Genomic DNA, 19,689 nt, shown 5'->3' on the forward strand with positions numbered 1-19,689 from the left:
CTGTTACAAAACGGTAACAAAAACGCCTCCCGCCTAACTGAACGCCCTCATCCAGGTCTACACTCCCTCCCGCCCACTACACTCTGCCTATGAAAGGTCTCTTCTCCCCTGTAGCCCCCCAGGTGGTGGAACGCGCTACCAAACTCCATTCTGGGCCGCAGAGACCCAGCTCTTTCATGAACACCTCTGCTTCTACTTCATGATATTGATGTTGTTGACGTAAAAAAAGAAAAAATCTGCTTCTTTGCATTGCCTCTGCACACTGCCTGTCGGCACCTGTGTCCGATCGCGCTTGAAGCCGTTTGTTGACACTTGCAGAAATTAGGGAGAAAAAAAAGGATCTGAAAATGAGACCTTTATTCAGTAACCGCTCATTGCAATATTGACATTAATTCTTTTTTCTTTTTTCATACAGTACAGTGCAAATAAACCCTTTGCATTCAGTCTTGAGGGCAGTCAAGAAGTAAATACAATCATCACCATTATTATTCTCCAGTGAGAAGGACGGCTAGCTGGAGGATCTGACCAATCAGAGCACAGTATGTGACTGACGTGATTAGGACATTAAAAGGCCACTGACAGACGGAACACATGTTCTCACATTTATGTTTGTAAACACACTCACACACACAGCATATAAACAGCATACAAACAGTAATTAAAAATGCATTGTTGACTTGAAGGGTCAAATGTAATGCAGACAGTATAAAATAAGTTAATTTTGATTTTTTTTTAGCAAGTGTGAACATTGTTATCTTCATCGTCAGCAGTAAGTAAACATCGATTACAGCTATACTGATGATGGCAGCGAGAGGACAAAACACTTCAGCATCACTCGACGTCGACCCGGCTCTTCATTGGCACATTTGTGTCCATACACAGGTGGGGGGAGCGGCGACTGCCCGTCCCCCAACTGGCTGATGACGGGCAGAGAGGTGCGCACTGTACAGCCCCGGGGCAAAAAAAACAGGCTACTGGCTGTGCTTCTTTTACGTACACAGAGGAGACGCAAACGGAGAAAGATGAGGGCGATAAGGCAGAGAGGAAGAGCTGGGCTCATCACAGAAGATCTGACGCATCTAGAAGACGAAGATCTTGTCTCTCTGGACGGTGTCGAGGTCGTCGTCCATGGTGAGGAGGACCTAGGAGGGAAATGGAGAAGTGAGGGTTTTGTAGAAGTTTGATACTGTGCTATATCATGAGCAGGGCATTGTACATTTGGTAAGAGGTTTATATGCATTAAAACGCAGACTTGAAGGAAACAGGTTAGCATTTCTGCTAGCAAATCTGTTGACATGCAATAAATGTGCTTTTAAGACGTGTAAATAAGGTTATTATTTGAATGTTAGACACATTCCTGTAGAGGAAATTACTCGGGATTATTGCTGGAAGTGAGGCAGTTTTGCTTACTTCATTTGCCACACTTCCTTAAAATTACTTCCCCTTTGTCTCGGGGAGTTCTGTGGGAATACACGCATTCTCTGCACACGCTGCACTTTCATCGATCTCTTTCTATAAATGTGAAGTAAAGTCCCTTTTTAGGATTGCTGTTGTTGTAATGTTCTCTTCATGCATAAATCTACAAATTACCAGAGAGGGTTGTAATTTAGGGTGTCGCTCAGTAATAATTATTAATTTTTGTAATGCTATTAGGAACATCCCCTTTGTCTCAGGGATATTCACGTGCTGAGGGATGTATGCGAGAGAAACCCCTGGATGTTTTTTTCTTCACAACTACAGTTGATGTTCGAGATGTTTCGGTCATGAACGATTTGTTCAAAATGACGTAATTGTTTTAGTAAACTGAATGCTCCGTTAAATTCTATGCACTTATTTCGTTCCTGCCCTTCATTAAATTCTCTGTCGCTTGATGTTAACATCCAACAGAATTGCGTCTGACTCTGCTCTGCTCGCGGCTTCCCAATCCCTTCCTTCTTCCTTTTAGAAAAGCAGACTGATTGATGTTAGCACGCGCCAATAACCTTTTGGAGGAGGGCTGTATGTATCAAATGATGGAGGGAGGTCTTCCACTGAACGAAAATGATACGAACAAATTACGAATGAAAGTGGGGTGGAAGTATGTCAGCCGTGCATACAAAGCCAATTCACAGACGTTCAAACCACTGACAAATAAACACAAACTAAATGATGTTTACTAATTTAGTCAATAGAAGGTCGGCATGTTTTGTAATGGAAGTTTGACGTTAAGAATGTTTGAACTACTTTTAGCAAACCGACTGGTCAATAACTTAAATGAAGTACAATACTGACACTTGCTGGTCGTAAGCGGTAACTACTATTTCTAGAAGCGGTACTACAACAGCTGGAAAATAAACAACGACACAACAGCAAGATGGGATAACACAGGATTGTTTATTTTGAAAGTTAAGTGAAAAATATGTAGTTTTTTAAAAATATAGTTATGCTATACAAGTTGGGCCGAGTAACTGTTATATTGTGATGATTTTACGAGAAGACCAGTGAAAGCAATGGGAGCCGAGCGAGGAAGGACTGAGTGAGTTGTGTCTTTGCTGTTACGGGTAAACCGGAAATGTCGCTGAACGACTTGGTGAAAATATCTCATGAACTAATCTTGCAGCTGAACCGAGATTTGAAGATCCGAATCGCTGAAAAGACCCATAACTGCCATCTCTAGTTGATGTTGCTGCTGATGGCAGAATGAATGACTCGAAGACACACATATGAATGACAAACAAGAGCTTACCAGGAAGGATCCAAACATGGCGATTGAGGAGAGGAAGTGCCAAATGTCGTGGTCGTCAAAGAATGAAAGCAGGATACAGTCCCTGTTATGCTCACGAGACTCTGCTGGAGTTTTCTGCATCGAGAACAAGGAAACATACACACAGTAAAGACAGAGTACAGACTCATACAGAGTCAATGCAAGCCCCCAAAGGCTAAAAGGCAAATTCTCCTTCTGTGTGACTCTAAAGCCCTCTTCACACATGCACTCCTGACAATTTCTAGAAAATTTCAGGATAGTCTGCCCCTGAAACTTTCCATGATTGCCCTGTTTAAGGGCAACTATGTTGTCACGAGGAAGGACATTAAAAGTACCCTGCAGTCCCAGAAGTAGCGTCAGCACTCGCAGCCAGAAGCTCTTTTCAATTTGCAGACATCATTGCTATTCTCGTCTTGCAAATGATCCTTCTTCTTCAACCTGGGATGTTTTTAATCATCCTGTTTTGTGTCACTCTTTTGGTTTCGCTCCGGTCACATGATATAAACATCATGACCCAGCCCACTCGCTCGCGGTGAATGTCCCTGACTATTGCCTGCTGTGCTTACACATCGGCTCACCCTGACTTCATGCAGACATTTTACTAAGAGGCTGGCAGGAAAAAAAGTCATGCATATCTGTCCGTGTGCGTTTACACATGCAGCCCCTCCGGACGATGTCGGGAAGTTGTCAGGAGCAGTACATGTATGAAAGGGGCTTAAGTGTGTGTGTGTGAGTTACTGACCTGCCAGGTACTGAGACCCTGGAAGAAGAAATACAGTGCAAAGCCCCACACCACGGCTGTGAACAGAATACACACCAGCGGCAGACATTTGATCCTCTCACCGCTCCGCAGCTAAACACACAGACAGAGAATGCCATTATTATTTGTGTGAATCTAAATGCTACTTATAATGAATTCACCAAGACACACACCTTCATAATGATGTAAAAGGCAAAGTAGAGCAGCAGGTTGCAGATGGCGATGGCCAACAGGTAGGAGGCAAAGTCATTCGGTCTCTCTATGAGGCCGTAGGCCGCTCTACAGAGAGGAAGCAGGAAGATGATGTCATCATTTAGCCCTGCAATGTAAGCTACGTATGTGAAGGACTCTTTTAAGCGTCATGTGATAGAGGAAGCACTGTTTACTCACAGAGACCAGTTGACTATATTCCCCATTACGAGCAGAACCATTCGGTCCTGTCAGACGGAGAGAGGGGGGAAGACGATTCACAACTCTGGCTTTTAGAAAACCTACACCTCTACACCACAAGAGCAACCATTGAGAATTTTTTGGGCAGTTACTCACGATGTACATGGGTCCACTGCACTGCCTGATGGAGTCTGTGTAGATGATGTAAACCATCCTGCGCAGGACTCCAGAGTCTGACAGAAACAAACGAGTGTTAGCTGAAGTCAAACGCGTCAAAGTGACATTTAAAAACGACCTTATTCCTATGCAACAAACTATGTAACCATTAACATTAGTTGGTTTCAATGAAACAATAATAATAATAATTTTAAAGTGTGTTATTCTGTCTTGACATTTTGCAGATAAATTGTGTTACTGCATATTGGATCAGGGAGTTTTTCATGAACCGTTACGGTGCCGTTACTATAGATTGTGTATAAAAAGTTGACCTAGCTAACATGGTGTCATTCTTGGGGTTTTGGACTTGCATTCAGAAGTTCAGGTTTGGCATTTTTTGTTTTTTTTTGGAACCACAAAGGATCATATTTGCACAAGAGAGTGGATAAAACATTTCTTCGCCTCTAATATCTAAATGTAGAATCTGTAGGCAGGAAGATGGATTTTTAGTACGGCAAGTGTTCTGGTTTTCATTTGTAGTACGCTTGTAGTTCGGGTAATATCGACCAATCACGTATCAACAGGCTGCGGCATAAGAGCAAAAGCAGGTGGAATGTAATCTGCCGTAATGCCATCCCGGCTCCCATCGCCGGTCATCTGGCCACGATTTAGCTTCTTTTTAATCTCTATAAACAGACATCTACGTGTAAGTCCAGCTAACAATCTGTTCTAGATCGAAAATTCAACTTGAGACAAATTCCCTCGACGCTGTGTCATGAAAGCCGTTCAGCGTTTAGATATCCCAACTTCCTCGAATGCACCAGAAACGATCGATCCGACCTCTGTTGAGCATTTTAAAGTAGTTTTCTTCTCCTCTTGAGGACCTGACAAAGCTTCATTTTTACTTTTTACTAATCTGTATCCTGATGTTGAAATTTCGGTAAAAGGTGAACCTCATACCGCTGAACTATTTACAGTGAAACAGATGAATAGGTGCTCCTCCGGGGGATTTCATGAGCCATGAAATGACAGCGTTTATTTTGACATATCTTGAGGGGCGAAATTCACTTCACTTTTGATCTGAACACACGCTTGCTTCTAAAGTTGCTAACTGGACTGTAAACAATGCAGCGCACGGAAAAGGAAGTCTTGGCTAGAAATTGTTTATTGCTAACTGCTGGCTAAACCGAACATGCCCGACATGTTCACCTCTGTCCCCAGAGACTATAACGTCATGATGGGTTCGCCTCTATCCTTGTTAAAAGGTAGCAGCTGTAGCAATGACTCGTTACCCACAGGTAGCCAGGTCATAAAGCATACCCTTGTTGTCTAATACTCTATGTTGCTATGAATGTTTTGAAGAAGAGAAGTAGGGTCAGTCTCATCTGGTTTCATATAATCGACATACTTTTTGCCAACAGTTTCCCCTGCTAGCAACAGAAAGCAAGCAAGTTTAAGGTATTGCTTCCATCGTTGCTGCACATTGCAACATTGTTTTGTATTTAAAAGTCCAAAGGGCATAAGTGCAGCACACTTCTGTATGCATGGTGTCACCAATGTCTGAGAGTCCATCGTCTCTAAAATATTAAACACATGTCTGAAACCACAGTGGATTAAACTCAACCACAACTAATGTCAAACATTTATGATTCCAGCGGCAGAAGAGGAGGTTTTCTGCTTTGATCTTACCCAGCCTCCATCGACCCATGTAGTAGAGCTGTGTGCTGAGGAGGAGAGTGGCCAGAATGTGGATCACAGAGAAAATGATCCAGAACACTGTGTTTCCTTTGCCGAACACCTGCAAACAGACGGTCAAGATGAAGGAATATCTGCGTATTTAAGTGTGTGTTAAACATCAGGTGGTCTGTATGTGTGTGTGTGTGTGTACGTACCACTCCTAGCACAGAAAAGAAGATGACCCCAGCCAGGCAGGCGTAGGCAGTGTAAGCGCTTGCGTTGATGTCAGGGTGTCTCTTCTGATACAGCTTCAACATGCACAGTCCAGCAATCATGTACATGAAGGAGGTGTCTGCAGAGAAACATTACAGCAGACACATGTACCGTTAATCATCTCACACAACCAGAGAACAGGTAGGAAATTATTGTAGATTGTAGATTGTCTAACCTACCAAAATGAACCTAACTTACACAGAGATAGGGGTGTATTACCCTTGCTATGTGGTAAGCATTGTAAAAATTTAAATTTAAGTAATTTCAATGCTTATCAGTCTTCACAAAGTAAATTGGCCGATAATTTATAAAAGTGGAGTCCTCATCTCCACTAACTCGTTCACTGACTCACCCCTCCTGCCCGCTACTAGCCACTGCAAACTGCAAACTGCAAACTGCAAATTTGAGACCTTTTTCGCACACAATTATGGGAAAACGAGCATCGCAAACCCTGCGAAATGACACGCTTTACTGTCAGAAATTGATCAAATAGGTCCAAAAAGAAGGTCCAGAACATCTAGAAGAGATGCAGGATTAAATTTAATCTCCATGAATGTTAGCGAAGTGCTAAACCGGAAGTTAGCCCAATCGAGCCATGGAAGTCTCTAGTGTGCATGCTCTACGGGCGCTTGGGCCGGTGGGGGATTCAAGCTCTGGGTAACTGACTCAAGTGACTCAAAAACCAACTCTCTTTAGTGAGTGACTCATACAAACTCGAGTCCTCCCATCTCTAATATCTGCACAGAACGCTCAAGAAAACTGAACACAGGAGCTTCTAATTTCCTTCCCACTGACTTTAGAGGGAATGCTACCCTTCTGACAACTGCTGATCAGGAAAACACAACAGTATAGAGGTCAAAGTGAGCAAAAATCTATTTGTATTAGACTAAATACAATTACTGCACAGTTATTCAAGCATATAGCTTGATAGCTGATAAGTGACTTCCAGTCTTACCAAACTGGAAGTTGGTGTAGTTGGGACAGACGTGGTAGCAGGCACTGAGCAAGCCCTCCATCATCAGAGCCGTTCCCATGGCATAAAACAGACCAAAGTGCTTTGGGATACCACATTCCTGAGAGGAGAGAGAGAGACAATTTAAAAATGTTTATATATAATCCTAATAAGCAGTATGTTGCTAGATGTGTCATAAAGAAAACCGTAAACATGCCACAGCAAATGATGTTGATATAATTTATCTGTGTGTGTGTGCTGTACATCTGTGTGTGTGTCTATGTGTCTTACCAGTGCGTTAAGATCGTTGCGGACCAGTGCTCGGTTGTGGACGATATCTCTTTTGAGGACGATAAGGAGGAAGAGGAGTCCCAGCATCACGTATCCAAGGTTACTAAGGATGTTGTTGAACGCACTGTGTATGACAAAGGTTGAGATTCAGTCATAACAATACATTAAATATAGACATGTTATTGTTTGCCATGCTGTGGCTGCGATCATACACTCAAGTCCCTACACGGACACGTGCTAAATACACACCTTAGAGCTCCCAGGGGGTGGGCACACAGGAAGTTATAGAAGCAGATGTCCTGGTTTCCTGTAACATTGACGACCTGAAGAAGAAGAAGTCAGTCAAATTTTTACAGTACTTCTCAACACAAATAAACTTTTATGAGGGTGTCACAATTCAATTTATCTTTCGAGCTGATGTCTTTAAAGGAGCAATTCACCCCTCGAAAAAGCCTCTGTCAGCCAAAGCTGGTGTTCTCTGTAATCGGTAGAAGCAATAATATTTGACATTGGTGCCATAGCTGTGGAGAAAGTTGTACAAACAGCTTGTGGTTTCACCCATTCTACATTCCTACAACACCCAGGGTACATTGCGCCCCTCCCTCTGAAAGAAACAGCCCAGCGAGAACATTGATCGCTGCAGGCAATGACTCAGAGCGGTACAGAAGCCGAAATACGACGAGAATATACCGGTGGATCGTCTACAAAATCTTCTGGTCCGCAGTCTACATTTCAAAGCTGATGATTTTGAACGAGACATGACATCAAAGGCGGGCGTCCTAGATTGAGTTGTGTCGTTTAGCAAGCTCCCTGGCCTCTGCCAGACGACGCGTTTTAACTTGTCTGGCGGAGGTTTTCCAGGGCCTAATCACAGAGCGAAATTGCATTTTTTTTTTTTTACCGTAACAGTATTATGGTCTCCGCCCCTCCCTCACCCCCCACACTGCCGCCATCCTTGTCCACAGTCTCGTCACTTCTCGTCTGGATTACTGTAACTCCCTCCTCTTCGGCCTCCCTCACAAATCCATCCACAAACTTCAACTGGTCCAGAATTCAGCTGCCCGTATCATTACTCGAACCCCCTCCATCCACCACATCACTCCTGTCCTCCAACAGCTCCACTGGCTCCCGGTTCAGTTCCGTATTCAATTCAAAGTCCTCCTGTTAACATTCAAGGCCATCCACAACCTCACCCCCCCCATATCTATCCGACCTCCTCCATGTTCCCACTCCCTCCCGCTCCCTCAGATCCTCTTCCTCCTTACACCTGTCTGTCCCCTCCGCCCGTCTCACCACAATGGGAAGCAGAGCATTCAGCCTCTCTCTCTCTCTCTCTCTCTCTCTCTCTCTCTCTCTCTCTCTCTCTCTCTCTCTCTCTCTCTCTCTCTCTCTCTCTCTCTATATATATATATGTGTACGGTGTCCTTGAGTGCCGAGAAAGGCGCCTTCAAATAAAATGTATTATAATTATTATTAGCTCCCCACAATAGCATGATAGGACTGAGGTTGAAAATCGGTGAACTGGCCCTTTAAGCACATATTAGTTATGAACCTCAATGCTTCATGATACACAGTGTCCAGAGCATGTAATCTTTGAGAAGAGGCGTGCATGTATGAAACATCGCAACAAAGAGTCCTTGTTTGTTTGTTTGTTTCTCATGGACAGTGCATACATTACTGCAAAAACATAGCAGGCTGGTTTTCAGAGTACTTCAGATGTAAAATCAATTAGTAATTTTAAAGCAATAACCATGATGTAAAGCATGTCAGGACTCTGACATGGGCAGCAATACAGCAGAGCATGTAAACAGGATATTCTGTTGTCATATCTTGAAATAGTATTGTATGTATTTGGGTTTTAGGAGCCTATTTTAGACATGTATACAGCACATTTAGAACAATTGGGGTTAATACTGCGACACAGTGCTCTAACCTGTTTAATGTCAGCTCTGTGCACTGTCAATAAACCAAGTAGCCAAAAGTTTGGAGGATTAAACGCAGTATTAACAGCTGCATTTAAACAGAAATATAAGTGGAATATTCCTCATTAGAGAACAGATCAGCAGGGACATTGGAATAAGGGCCAAAACCTGGACTCATTTGTGCATGTAAATACGGTCATTTTTTTGAGTGTCATGGTGGCAGGCTAATGCACGCAAACTGATTAGGAACACTAGTCCCTCTTTTTCAAGGTGTATGAAAGAGGATGATTCATTGTGTAAAGCATGTTTGGATTTCTGTCAATGCAGACCAAACTAATTCGGTGACGTGAGGGAGTAAGAGATGGGAAGAGTCATCTTAAATCACTGTGTATGTCTTATCAACGTACCGTCTGGTAGGTGATGACTAGCTGGATGACTGGCAGCGCATAAAACACAGCAATGGTGGCGATGTTCCTGGAGAAAAGATTACATTAGTTGTTTAGAATGATATGTTTGTTGGAAGGATGCTGTGCTTCATTATTTCGCGGTCTAACCGTCGTCCTCACCAGAAGTAGATTTGGTATTTCTTGCTGAGGACCCGCTTGTCTTTCCGAGCCAGGTCAGACACGCATAGAAATTTCTGTAATGAGGAGACGACCTTATTACTGATTGTTGTTGAGTAAAAATGGGTCTTACTGCCATTTAAAAAAGAGTTTAATAGAGAGGAGGCGTACCTTGGTTCGGACAATGTTTTTGTCTGAGTCGATGTCGTCCAGCGTGTCGTAGTCATCCTCCTCCACAGAGCTCAGAGACTCCTGCCTGCTTCGTCCAACACTGTCCAGCGATCGCTCTGATGGAGGGAGAGCGGAGAGGAGGAGGTCATGTCAGAGGACAGAAAAGAGGCTTTAAATCCACTGGAGGGAAAATCTGATCACTTAGGCGGACGTTTGGATTTTAAATTATTGTTTTGGGATGCAAAGGTGTTCAAGCACATCACACCTTTTAGACATTCGAGCAAATTTCAAATACAGAATGATTTTGGGTCCTTTATATTCAAAATATTGATATAATTTCGCCGTTCATTTAAATTTCATAAGATTAAGTATCTTTGATTTTGATTCACAAAGTGCTGATTGGTTTGGTGTAAATCTGATTAAGCCAATTATGCAGCAGTGTGTCACCGATGCGGATGGCTATGTGGTGAAGGTGACTGAGGATTGTGCGTCGTTTGAAAGGCTCCTGCCCTGATGAACAAAGACACACAGAGAACCAGGAACCTTACTGCAAGCAAAGCTGACACTTCACATACTGAAAGGTTGCATTAGAAACTTAAATTCATGCCCGTGTTTGTGCATACCCATGTATCCATAGTTGTTGTCGGTTGATGTGGCGCTGTCGGTGATGGCCTCTGAACTGAGTGTGCTGCCGTTGTCAGCTGGAGAAAAAGGGGTAGGGGGGGGTCGAGGTCGGATATTTAATGAAATCTCCACACAAAACATAAGAAAACCTGAGGTGTCCAAAACTCACCAAAGGAGCCATATTCATACTGTGAGCCTGGAATCTTGCCTGTAAAGACATTTACACACATTAAAACTCCCAGTTGAAGCTATGTAAATAACATGCACCACTACAGCCATCAATCATTAGTATCTCAATGCTGCGTACTACAACACCACTGCAGCTGGATTGTTAGTACACAAACACAGAGATGTGAGGGAGGCAACAACACATGCAGGGATCCACAGGGGAAAAACAGATTCAGTGAATGGGTGAAGCTGTGAGTATGGAGTGGTGCAGAGGCTGACTTGTTGTGTAGAGAGGTGGCAGCTGCAGCGAGAGTGAATTATTTGGGTATAGGAAGCCGCCTGCGGTTTAAAACCAAATCATGTCAGCGCACACTGCAGCGACAAGATACAGATACAACCTGAGAGGTGGTCTAGAGCCAGAGAACCACATTAAAAGGTGGGTATTATGCTAATTTCTAGCTTCATATTTCACTCTGTGATACCTGTGGAGTAGCTTAGCATAATTTACAGTGAAAAAAACTCCTCATCTTTCTCATATTGGTGCTCTGTGCAGGTCCTCACACAGCCTCTGCCTGAAACGACTCAGTCAGCTCTGTCCCTTTAAGAAACCCCGCCCCTACAAGCCCACTTTCTTCTGATTGGCCAGCTTTGTGATGTCACAAAGTGCAGCGTTTGGAAAAAACTGAGTGAAACCTGGCGTTCACAGCAGCCTGCAGACTGGATTACTCCAACCTACAGATTTGAAACTTCGTCCACGTTTAGTCTGGACATCCAACCATCCCCAGGCTTCTCAGCTCAGTCTGCAGGCTGCTGTGAACGCCAGGGTTCACACAGTTTTTTCTACACGCTGAATGTTGTGAAGTGCAGCCTAAGCAGGTGTCAGAGAGCTGGCCAGTCAGAAGAAAGCGGGCTTGTAGGGATGTTTCTTAAAGGGACAGAGCTGACTGAGTCGTTTCAGGCAGAGGTTGTACGAGGGCCTGCACAGAGCACCAACCAGTATATATGTGACAGTTTAACTGATTAAATGGGAAGTGTTCCTTCAGCTGACAAACTGTTCAGCTATAGGGGGAGTTAGATGGAAATCAGTGTGACAAAACCAGACAATCAAACAGGATGGAGCTGTACTGTGGCTAGCTGTCTCTATACGTTTGCAGTAGGTAACTCATGTGTATCTGTATCTCTATGACGCAAGCCATAAAAGCTTAACAGGCCTGGAGTAGAGCCATGTTTACGCAACTACACACTTCAACAAGCCAATCACGTCTCTTTAACATCCGTTCTATGAATGCTTTTATATGAGAGAGTTGAACTATGGGAGCTAATGCATGCAGAGCATCTGCAGATGAGCGACACAGTGTGAAAAGTGCAAAGTAGGAATAACGTCATTATACCATCTCCGTTCTTCCCAAGCAGAGAGGCTGAACCACACAGAGAGAGTGAAAGACACACAATTCAGTACACACACAAGCACAGGTTAAATTATACATAAAAAGCTGGGGAGTCTAATAGTTATAATACTGCTTGTTAAGTGTGGTTTAAATCAAACATATACAATAGCAGCTACTCAAACGCCCAGATTTCTGACTTTAAGAAAATGGTATGTGCCACACACCCTCTAACATGCCCGTAATGGGCCGGGCCGTTATAGCTAGTTGCTGGGTTACCTGTCTCAGCAGGCGACATGTCAGCAGGAATCTGAAACACCTCTCTCTTCTTTATTCTGCGGACACAAAGAGGAAACGTGCACTTTTAAATCCTTTGTATTCATTTGTGTTGTGGGAACCTACATTCTTCAACTAGAGATCCAAACCCCTGGAGTGAGCTGGGAATAGTCATAGGTATAAGGTTTTTTTTAGATAGCATTTACATTTTTTTTGTCCTGTACCCTACTTTCACCAAACAAACCTAATTAGGCTCATTAAAAATGTCCCCGAGGTATATTATGTGTGGCTATATGGGAGCAACGGGCAAGATGTGTGAATCAACACAAAGCAAGAACTGTCATTCTTAAAGATGCCGAAACATAAACCTCTGTATATGAAATCTGTTTGTTTGCAATGAAAAGTGCAAAATCTTACCGCCTGTTCTCTATGCAGGCCACCAGCAAGGTGAGCAGGTAGAAGGAGAGGAAGATACCCAGACAGAACAGCATGCCCATCACGTACACCTCCGCTGTGGAGTGAAGACGAGAGAGATTTACTGTTAGCATACTTACGTGCTCATAATGTATGACCCTGACTGCAATGCATAATAAACTGGTCTAGCATCATTACCTACAGCTTAGGTTGAGAAGTACAGAATATTCAGCGGTTACCTTTCATAAAGCTAAAGTCTTTTCACATCTAAACTTTTATCTCCTATGTTCAGGTTTTATCAAATTTTGGAAGAGGAGACCTTTGCAGATTATTTGGCTCCTGTTAAAAATCTTTGTGACTGATGAACACTGACGTAATCCTAACCTGAAAACAAGCTAAGCAAGCTAAGGTCCTTGCACCAAGCTAAACCATTGTTAGCAGGAGCTCGGCTCACTGCCCTCTTGGACAGGCTGTTGGAAATAGGCTAATCTCTATTTACAGATTGTACATAGAAATGTAGAATCTTTTTCCCTGACGCTGTGTCACGAAAGCCGTTCAGCGGTTAGATTTCCCAACTTCCTTGAATGCACCAGAATCAATCGATCGGACCTCTGTTCAAGAAATTCTAAAAGTAGTTTTCTTCTCCTCTTAAGGACAGACCCGACATAGCTTGATTTTCACTTTTTCACTTCGCCCTTTCTACATTCCTACAACACCCAGCATGCATTGCGCCCCTACCTATGAAAGCAACGGCCCAGCAAGAGACGCTGGAATGAAATACTACCGTTTTCCAGTCGAGGACATTGATCGCTGCAGACAATGGCTCAGAGCGGTACAGAATCTGAAATACGATGAGAATATACTGGTGGATCGTCTAAAAAATCTTCAGGTCTGCAGTCTACATTTCATACCTGATGGTTTTGGAGGAAGTGTAGTTTAGCGAGCTCCCTGGCCTCCGCCAGATGATGCAAATTACGTAGTCTGGCGGAGGTTTTCCAGGGCCCATTGAAGAAGCGTATAGCGTCCTCCAAAGGCACATTTTTTTCTACCATAACGGCAGTAGCTTCCCATAATAGCATGATAGGACTGAGGTTGAAAATCAGTGAACTGGCCCTTTAAGAAAAAAAATTGTGATCATATTTCTCCCATAATGCCCAGCCCTAATTGTATATTTTGCTGACATATCCCAAAGAAGCTTTAACTGCAATGACACATTTATGAGCCTGAACAAACGGTTATTTTGTGGACTGTGGACATTTAAAAATGCCTTAGTCCAATTTGTGAACAAACTCTGAGGTTTACAAGAAACCCACATGCTTGTGTAAATAGACGAGAAAAAAAAATATTTGTATAATATATTTATACGACTTACAGTTGATAGCGGGGGAGACCACGACATCAATGGACTTGCTTCGGTTTCCGGCGTCGATCAGCTCGTCAGGTCGGAGAGGGTAGAAGCGCAGCGGGCCGCCGCACGCCTCGTCCTCTGTTTTCACTACTACCACCACATAGAAACTGTTGCTGGGAAAATCTTTCCTCTAAAAGACAGAGAGAGACATTAGGAGATATTATATGGCTTTGTTTGTGCGGTATTGTCACAAAGGACTGCTGTATAATCAGTTTTTGTGTCAAACACTACCTGCACAGTGATTGCGCCTTTTTTGGTCATAGTCTGGTACATCCCAAGGAAGGCCACGTTATTGTCAAGGTCATAGACAGGGCACTGAAAAGAAAGGGAGAATAAATTCAGTAAGAAACAGATAAAGGGGAAGGGGGAAGAAAAAATGTAAAAGGAAAAAACAATTTTTGTTTTGCCCTCATGTGGCCGAAGAGTGCTACTGCATGCTGACCGCAAAGCCAGGGGTTACTTAAGGACTGCAGCTGTCTGGTTGAAAGGGATGGGAAGGGGGAGTAATTGTACCTGGATGTCCTGGACGGACATGACTGAGCAGGGAAAAGTCATGTCTGAGTTAACCTTGACGATCACAGTGTCCACCCCGTCTGGGAAGACATACTTGAAGTACTGAGAGAAAGGGTGAGAGAAAGGAGAGGGAGACAAAGAGCAAAGCAGAGAGCGATTAGAGAAGTTAGGAAGTTGGAAAACACAGATTCAAACGAGAGCAATCCTTCCGCTTATTCCTGTCGCTCTTCACAATGTTGTATATAATGTGTGATGACGTAATGAAACAAAAATAGAAGAACTGAAGTACTGACATGACTAACATGATGAGAAACAAACTTTATGAGTGAGGTGCTACAAAAGGCCAAAAAGAAAAGCAGAACTAGTCAGAGAATAATTCCGCAAAATCTGGAATTCCCTCGATTCCTACTGTCCTTTTTTTCACATGATCTGCACCCTCCGCCCTCACTCTAACCCTGTCTGCTATTTACATTCCTGTCATTAAGCTTCACTGTCAAAAACTAACACCTAAACACACAAAGCTATGACGTCCTATTGCATACCTGAGGTTGGGATGGTGACGCGGTGAAGCTGAATTTCTTGTCTGTCCTGGAATCAAGGTAAAGACAATACGTCAGACACACCAGTAAGTTACCAAGCCCAGCCTGATGTCAGATGCATTAAGCTCTTAACAAAGGAAAGGTGTTGGTGTGATTCTATCAGATGTCACTCACTGCAGGGTGAAGCTTTCAACTCGGCTGACCCTGAGCTGGCAGTTGGTACCCTGGCTGGACAGGGTAGACACGTCCACAAAGAAGTACTGGGTCTCGGAGAGGGCCCGGGTCGGAGGCTGACACAGCGTCCGGCCCACATGATTGTAAGGGTACTTCCTCTGGTAGCTGGAGACGAAGAGAAAGAGAGGGGAGAGGGGAGGAACAATTGAGCTCAAGTAATAAAATAATTGAATAATTGATTGAAATAAGTGATTGATAATTGATAATTATAAGGGGAATATATTATTTTTATCTACATTCTTGAATATTATAGAAAAATGCTGAACTCCAGGAACCGCTGTTTCAAAATCACATGACCTAACTCTCTCTGAGTGGTATCAATTCAATAAAAAGTCTCGCTAAACACCCTCAGCATAGCTCGAAAAACGGGCGTGGATTGTTTTTCAAAAAAGCATGTGACAGACATCTTCATAAACCAGCAGTAACGTCACCGTTATGATACCGAGGTAGCTGATTCACAGTAAGCAGGGCCCCTCAGATCTGCACTGGTGGATCTCAAAGGAGGAACTGAAAGTCCAAGGTTCATTAGTGATCAGCTAAAACATGCTAGGCCACGAGACCACACAATCAGGACTATGACCAGGCAGTTCTAGAGTTGCAAAATTATTAAGTCTATCTCAGAGTGTGGAAGACACAGATCACATCCCAGTCCGGCTATTGGCCAATGGCTAATGCACAGCTGACCTTCTAACCTGTTATGAAATAACACCTGATTAAGTCAGGTTACAAATTCTGTATGTCTCACAACCGCTGAGGTGCACTAAAGAGCACATTCTAGACTGTAGATTGTGTCATTTTTTTTTCACACTAAGTAGATCAACAACCAGCCTTAGTGCTTCCTAAATCCATAAACAATGAAATAACGCCTAAATCCTAACAAATGACAAATAATTACAAATGCTCCAATGACATTAAAATCTCTCCACCACATCCACAAAAGATGATTTCAGATTTTCTTTTATCACATGGCTATTAAGTACACATGCAGCTCTATACTCAAAACAAGAGCATAAGCTTTGTCGCATGACCTGAAGTCATAACTGTTTACTACCTCAAGAAGAAACACCAGCAGTAGCCGGGCACTCCCTTGGAGGAGCCCTGGATCATGACTGTACATTGTACATTATCTTCTGCGTGTGTGCAGTTAAGAACAAGGATGTGCCTTAATGCCTAGTACAAAAACCGTGTTACACAAATACAAGCCTGACTCGCCTTTCAGTCCACTTGCAATGTATTTGGTCAGTTGAAGCACTGTGACTCTTATGATATACAGCTAAATCTGTACCAGCGCATAATGTGAGGGCTTTTCTTGTAATTCTTCTAATTATTCATTCTAATGTTGGAAAGTGCGGCTCAAATCCCCTTTCAATTGCAGCATTTGAGAGTAATTGCTTAATATGACATAAATAAAGCCCAGAACATGAATTATTAGTATATGTTTGACATACCCGAATCTTTTTTAAAGGGCCAGCTGTCTTTTAAAGGCAGAATATGAGGCATTTTCAACTACAAAAAACATGGTGTATATTTAGGCTTATAACAGCTCTGTTCTACAACTTACATGTTATTATTTACTTAGTACAGACCTAAGAGGATTTAGGCTAGCAGGCTGTGAGACAACAAAGAAAACAAGTTTTAAACATTCAGCTGGCCATGGAGGAAATATACAAGGAATATTGTTGTCTGTAGCAGAGTTATTACCGTTCTGAAACTTTCATTTGTTTTCATTTTTTTTAGTTTTGATTTCAGTTTAGTTTTATTTTATTTTGAGGAATTGACTAGTTTCAGTTTCGTTTTCGTGTTAGTTTTTCAGGTATTAAGAGGAAAGTCTTGATTTAAAGAAGCTGAGAAGGGTAGGATGAATAAATGCATGACATCAAATATGATTTTCATTAGGCCTTTATATGAGTCAAGTGTCTCTCGAGAAGTCAAACAGAGCAGGACAAAGTGGTAGCTATAGCAACCACAGTGTTAATTTTACCTGCAATTCTGTTTAGTTATTATTTATTCATTGTAGTTTTTTTTTTTAAATTGTAGTTTTTATTTATTTATTTAAAGCTCCTATGAGGAACTTTTGGGTTGTGTTGATTTTGGCGACCCCTGTGGACAAAGTGGTACTTCCTATCTCTTTGCTGATCTTGTCCGGTTCATGCTAAAGTCGTGTTTTTTAACTAAAAATCTCCTCCTGCTTTCTTTTAACATTCAAACATGTTACTCACTGTGAATCTTTGCCGTGGGAAAATATAGAGAAAAGGCTGACTTGGCAGCACAAAGTTAATCGACTCGTCTGACACCTACCCTCCGGCAGTGGTTACAGGCATTAAAATAACTACAAAGATATAATCAGTCTTGTCACTGATGTTCTTGCTTGCTTTTGTAGCTCATATAGAGGAAGCATTATTAATTTTAACCCGTTTCATAACCAGCTAAAAACTCCTCACAGGAGCTTTAACGAAATTATTTTTTCACTGCTAGTATGAGTTTAGTTTTCATTAACTATAATAACACTGGTCTGTAGGAGTTCAAGCGTTTCATGAGGTGTTGTGGGGCATAATCTACCTTTTTCCATTCATTCTACTGTGAATGAAAATATCTAGTTTTAAGAAGAGTCCAGTTCACAACCGATGAGAGGTGAAGATACTCACAGGCCTCTTAGTATGAGAGGGACTTGAAAAGACAGCACAGCTTGTTTCTGTCGTACAACAAACAGGATCGGACTCTCCAAACCCTGTGACAGCACGTCCACAGTCACACGCACTCCCTCCGTCTGAAATCAAAAGAAGGGGGGAAACAGATCATGTAACATTCAGTGTAACGTGGTTGAATGAGGAGAGAATGAAATCTATTAGTCTGACGTTGTACACTCACCTTGTTCCTGGAGATTGTATGATTGAAAGCATAGATTGTCTGATTTTCACTTGTAACCGTGTCATTATAGGTGACATCAAACTCTGCGTCTTTCTGGATCACGTTTTTGGTCTCCCCCACCGCCCCAATGCCGCAAGCAAACTGGGTCACACATAACCAAAGCAGGGCTGCCAACCCAGGTCGGATCCAACAAGGAGCAGGTCCAGAGCCGTTTTTATGTCGAGATTTCCAGCAACTCCTTAACACCATGTTGTCTGACACCGTCTTCCTTAACTGTCAACTAACACTTATTGTAGCCTATGCGGCAATAATAACAAAACTCCACCCCATTCAGTTACAGTTACACGGAAAGCAAGCTGGCTACTAACTGTGCCACAATAACAGCTGCTACCTGACGAGCTAAAAGAGACAGATGTTTACATTAGCTCAAGACCACCTTCGCTCTATTAACATCCATACCAAGCTAAACGCTATCAGCAAACAATGATTCAGGTTTCAAGACAACAAAGTAAAGGTCATACTCTTCTTCACCTGAACGAGAAAGCCTGACAGGCTGCTAGCTAGCTGTGCTAACGTTAGCATCGTTGGTTAGAACGACAGCCCATGTTTTGATATCGAAGTTGTCCTCCAGCGTCGAGAACCGGGTTAAAAACCAAAGCCGCACGGGTCGTTATTAAAAGCGTAAACAATTTGAAATGTTGTTAGTGCCTGTTTTGGAGGCTCCGCAGAATTGTGCAAGTATTTCTTGAGCGGAGAGTGAGGCGATTCAGTGTGTTTACAGTGTGAAAAAATCTGTTTCATTAGCGCCCCCTCCACGCTCAGGCGGTAAACAATCTGAGTTGTATGAAACGCCAAATGGGTCAAAATGTATAGTCTGACGTTCGCATTAATATGTTAAATATGTCGTCATAATATGTTAGAAAATTAAGTGTTAACAAGTGAGTTTTTATCTTGTTAAGACATATAACATTGGGTGATACCACTTCATCCGTTTCTGAGGGGAATCGCTACATACAGTCATTAGAAGACGTACTTAATTAACACTTTATAAACCTCATGTGAATTGAGGTCAGGATACAATATTTGTTGAATTGGGGTCTAGAAATGATATGAATTTATAGTGACGTTATTACAATCGGCATTTTTGTACTGGTCAAAAATGTAGCTTGAGTACATTCATTAATGTTGAATTTAGAATACATTGGAAGGTTGGAGGTTTATGTTCTGCATGTCCTATGTACACTTGTTAAGATCCTTTAATGGCGACATTTTTGGTGCATCCAATGAGTACGGTTTTAATGTTATGGTCGTGTGAATTATATATTGTGACTATTATGTAAAAAATTATGTAATTTAACTTTT

General features: G+C 42.5%; 1 protein-coding gene across 2 annotated transcripts; it reads right to left on the reverse strand.

The window, feature by feature from the left end:
• Positions 1–359: 359 nt before the first annotated feature.
• On the reverse strand, positions 360–19,092 carry sidt2 (SID1 transmembrane family, member 2). 2 transcript variants are annotated; one of them, XM_069676615.1, is made up of 26 exons: positions 18,328–19,092; positions 18,105–18,226; positions 15,400–15,564; positions 15,229–15,274; positions 14,687–14,788; positions 14,405–14,488; positions 14,138–14,303; positions 12,769–12,862; positions 12,355–12,410; positions 12,082–12,108; positions 10,692–10,730; positions 10,522–10,599; positions 9,899–10,014; positions 9,731–9,804; positions 9,572–9,638; positions 7,492–7,565; positions 7,243–7,366; positions 6,955–7,072; positions 5,942–6,078; positions 5,739–5,847; positions 4,050–4,126; positions 3,894–3,940; positions 3,677–3,782; positions 3,486–3,596; positions 2,726–2,839; positions 360–1,142 (listed from the first exon to the last, which is right to left on the reverse strand). In XM_069676615.1, the coding sequence occupies exons 1-26, from the start codon at positions 18,574–18,576 to the stop codon at positions 1,080–1,082; spliced, it is 2,565 nt and encodes an 854-aa protein (XP_069532716.1). In that variant the 5' UTR covers positions 18,577–19,092; the 3' UTR covers positions 360–1,079. The 2 variants fall into 2 exon arrangements, with proteins under 2 accessions (XP_069532716.1, XP_069532717.1); XM_069676616.1 differs by lacking the exon at positions 12,082–12,108.
• Positions 19,093–19,689: the final 597 nt, after the last annotated feature.

This window comes from Semicossyphus pulcher, unplaced genomic scaffold (genome assembly GCF_022749685.1).
Source record: "Semicossyphus pulcher isolate SPU_LCO1_2020_fin unplaced genomic scaffold, fSemPul1.0.p SCAF_26, whole genome shotgun sequence".
NCBI classification, from domain to species: Eukaryota; Metazoa; Chordata; class Actinopteri; order Labriformes; family Labridae; genus Semicossyphus; species Semicossyphus pulcher.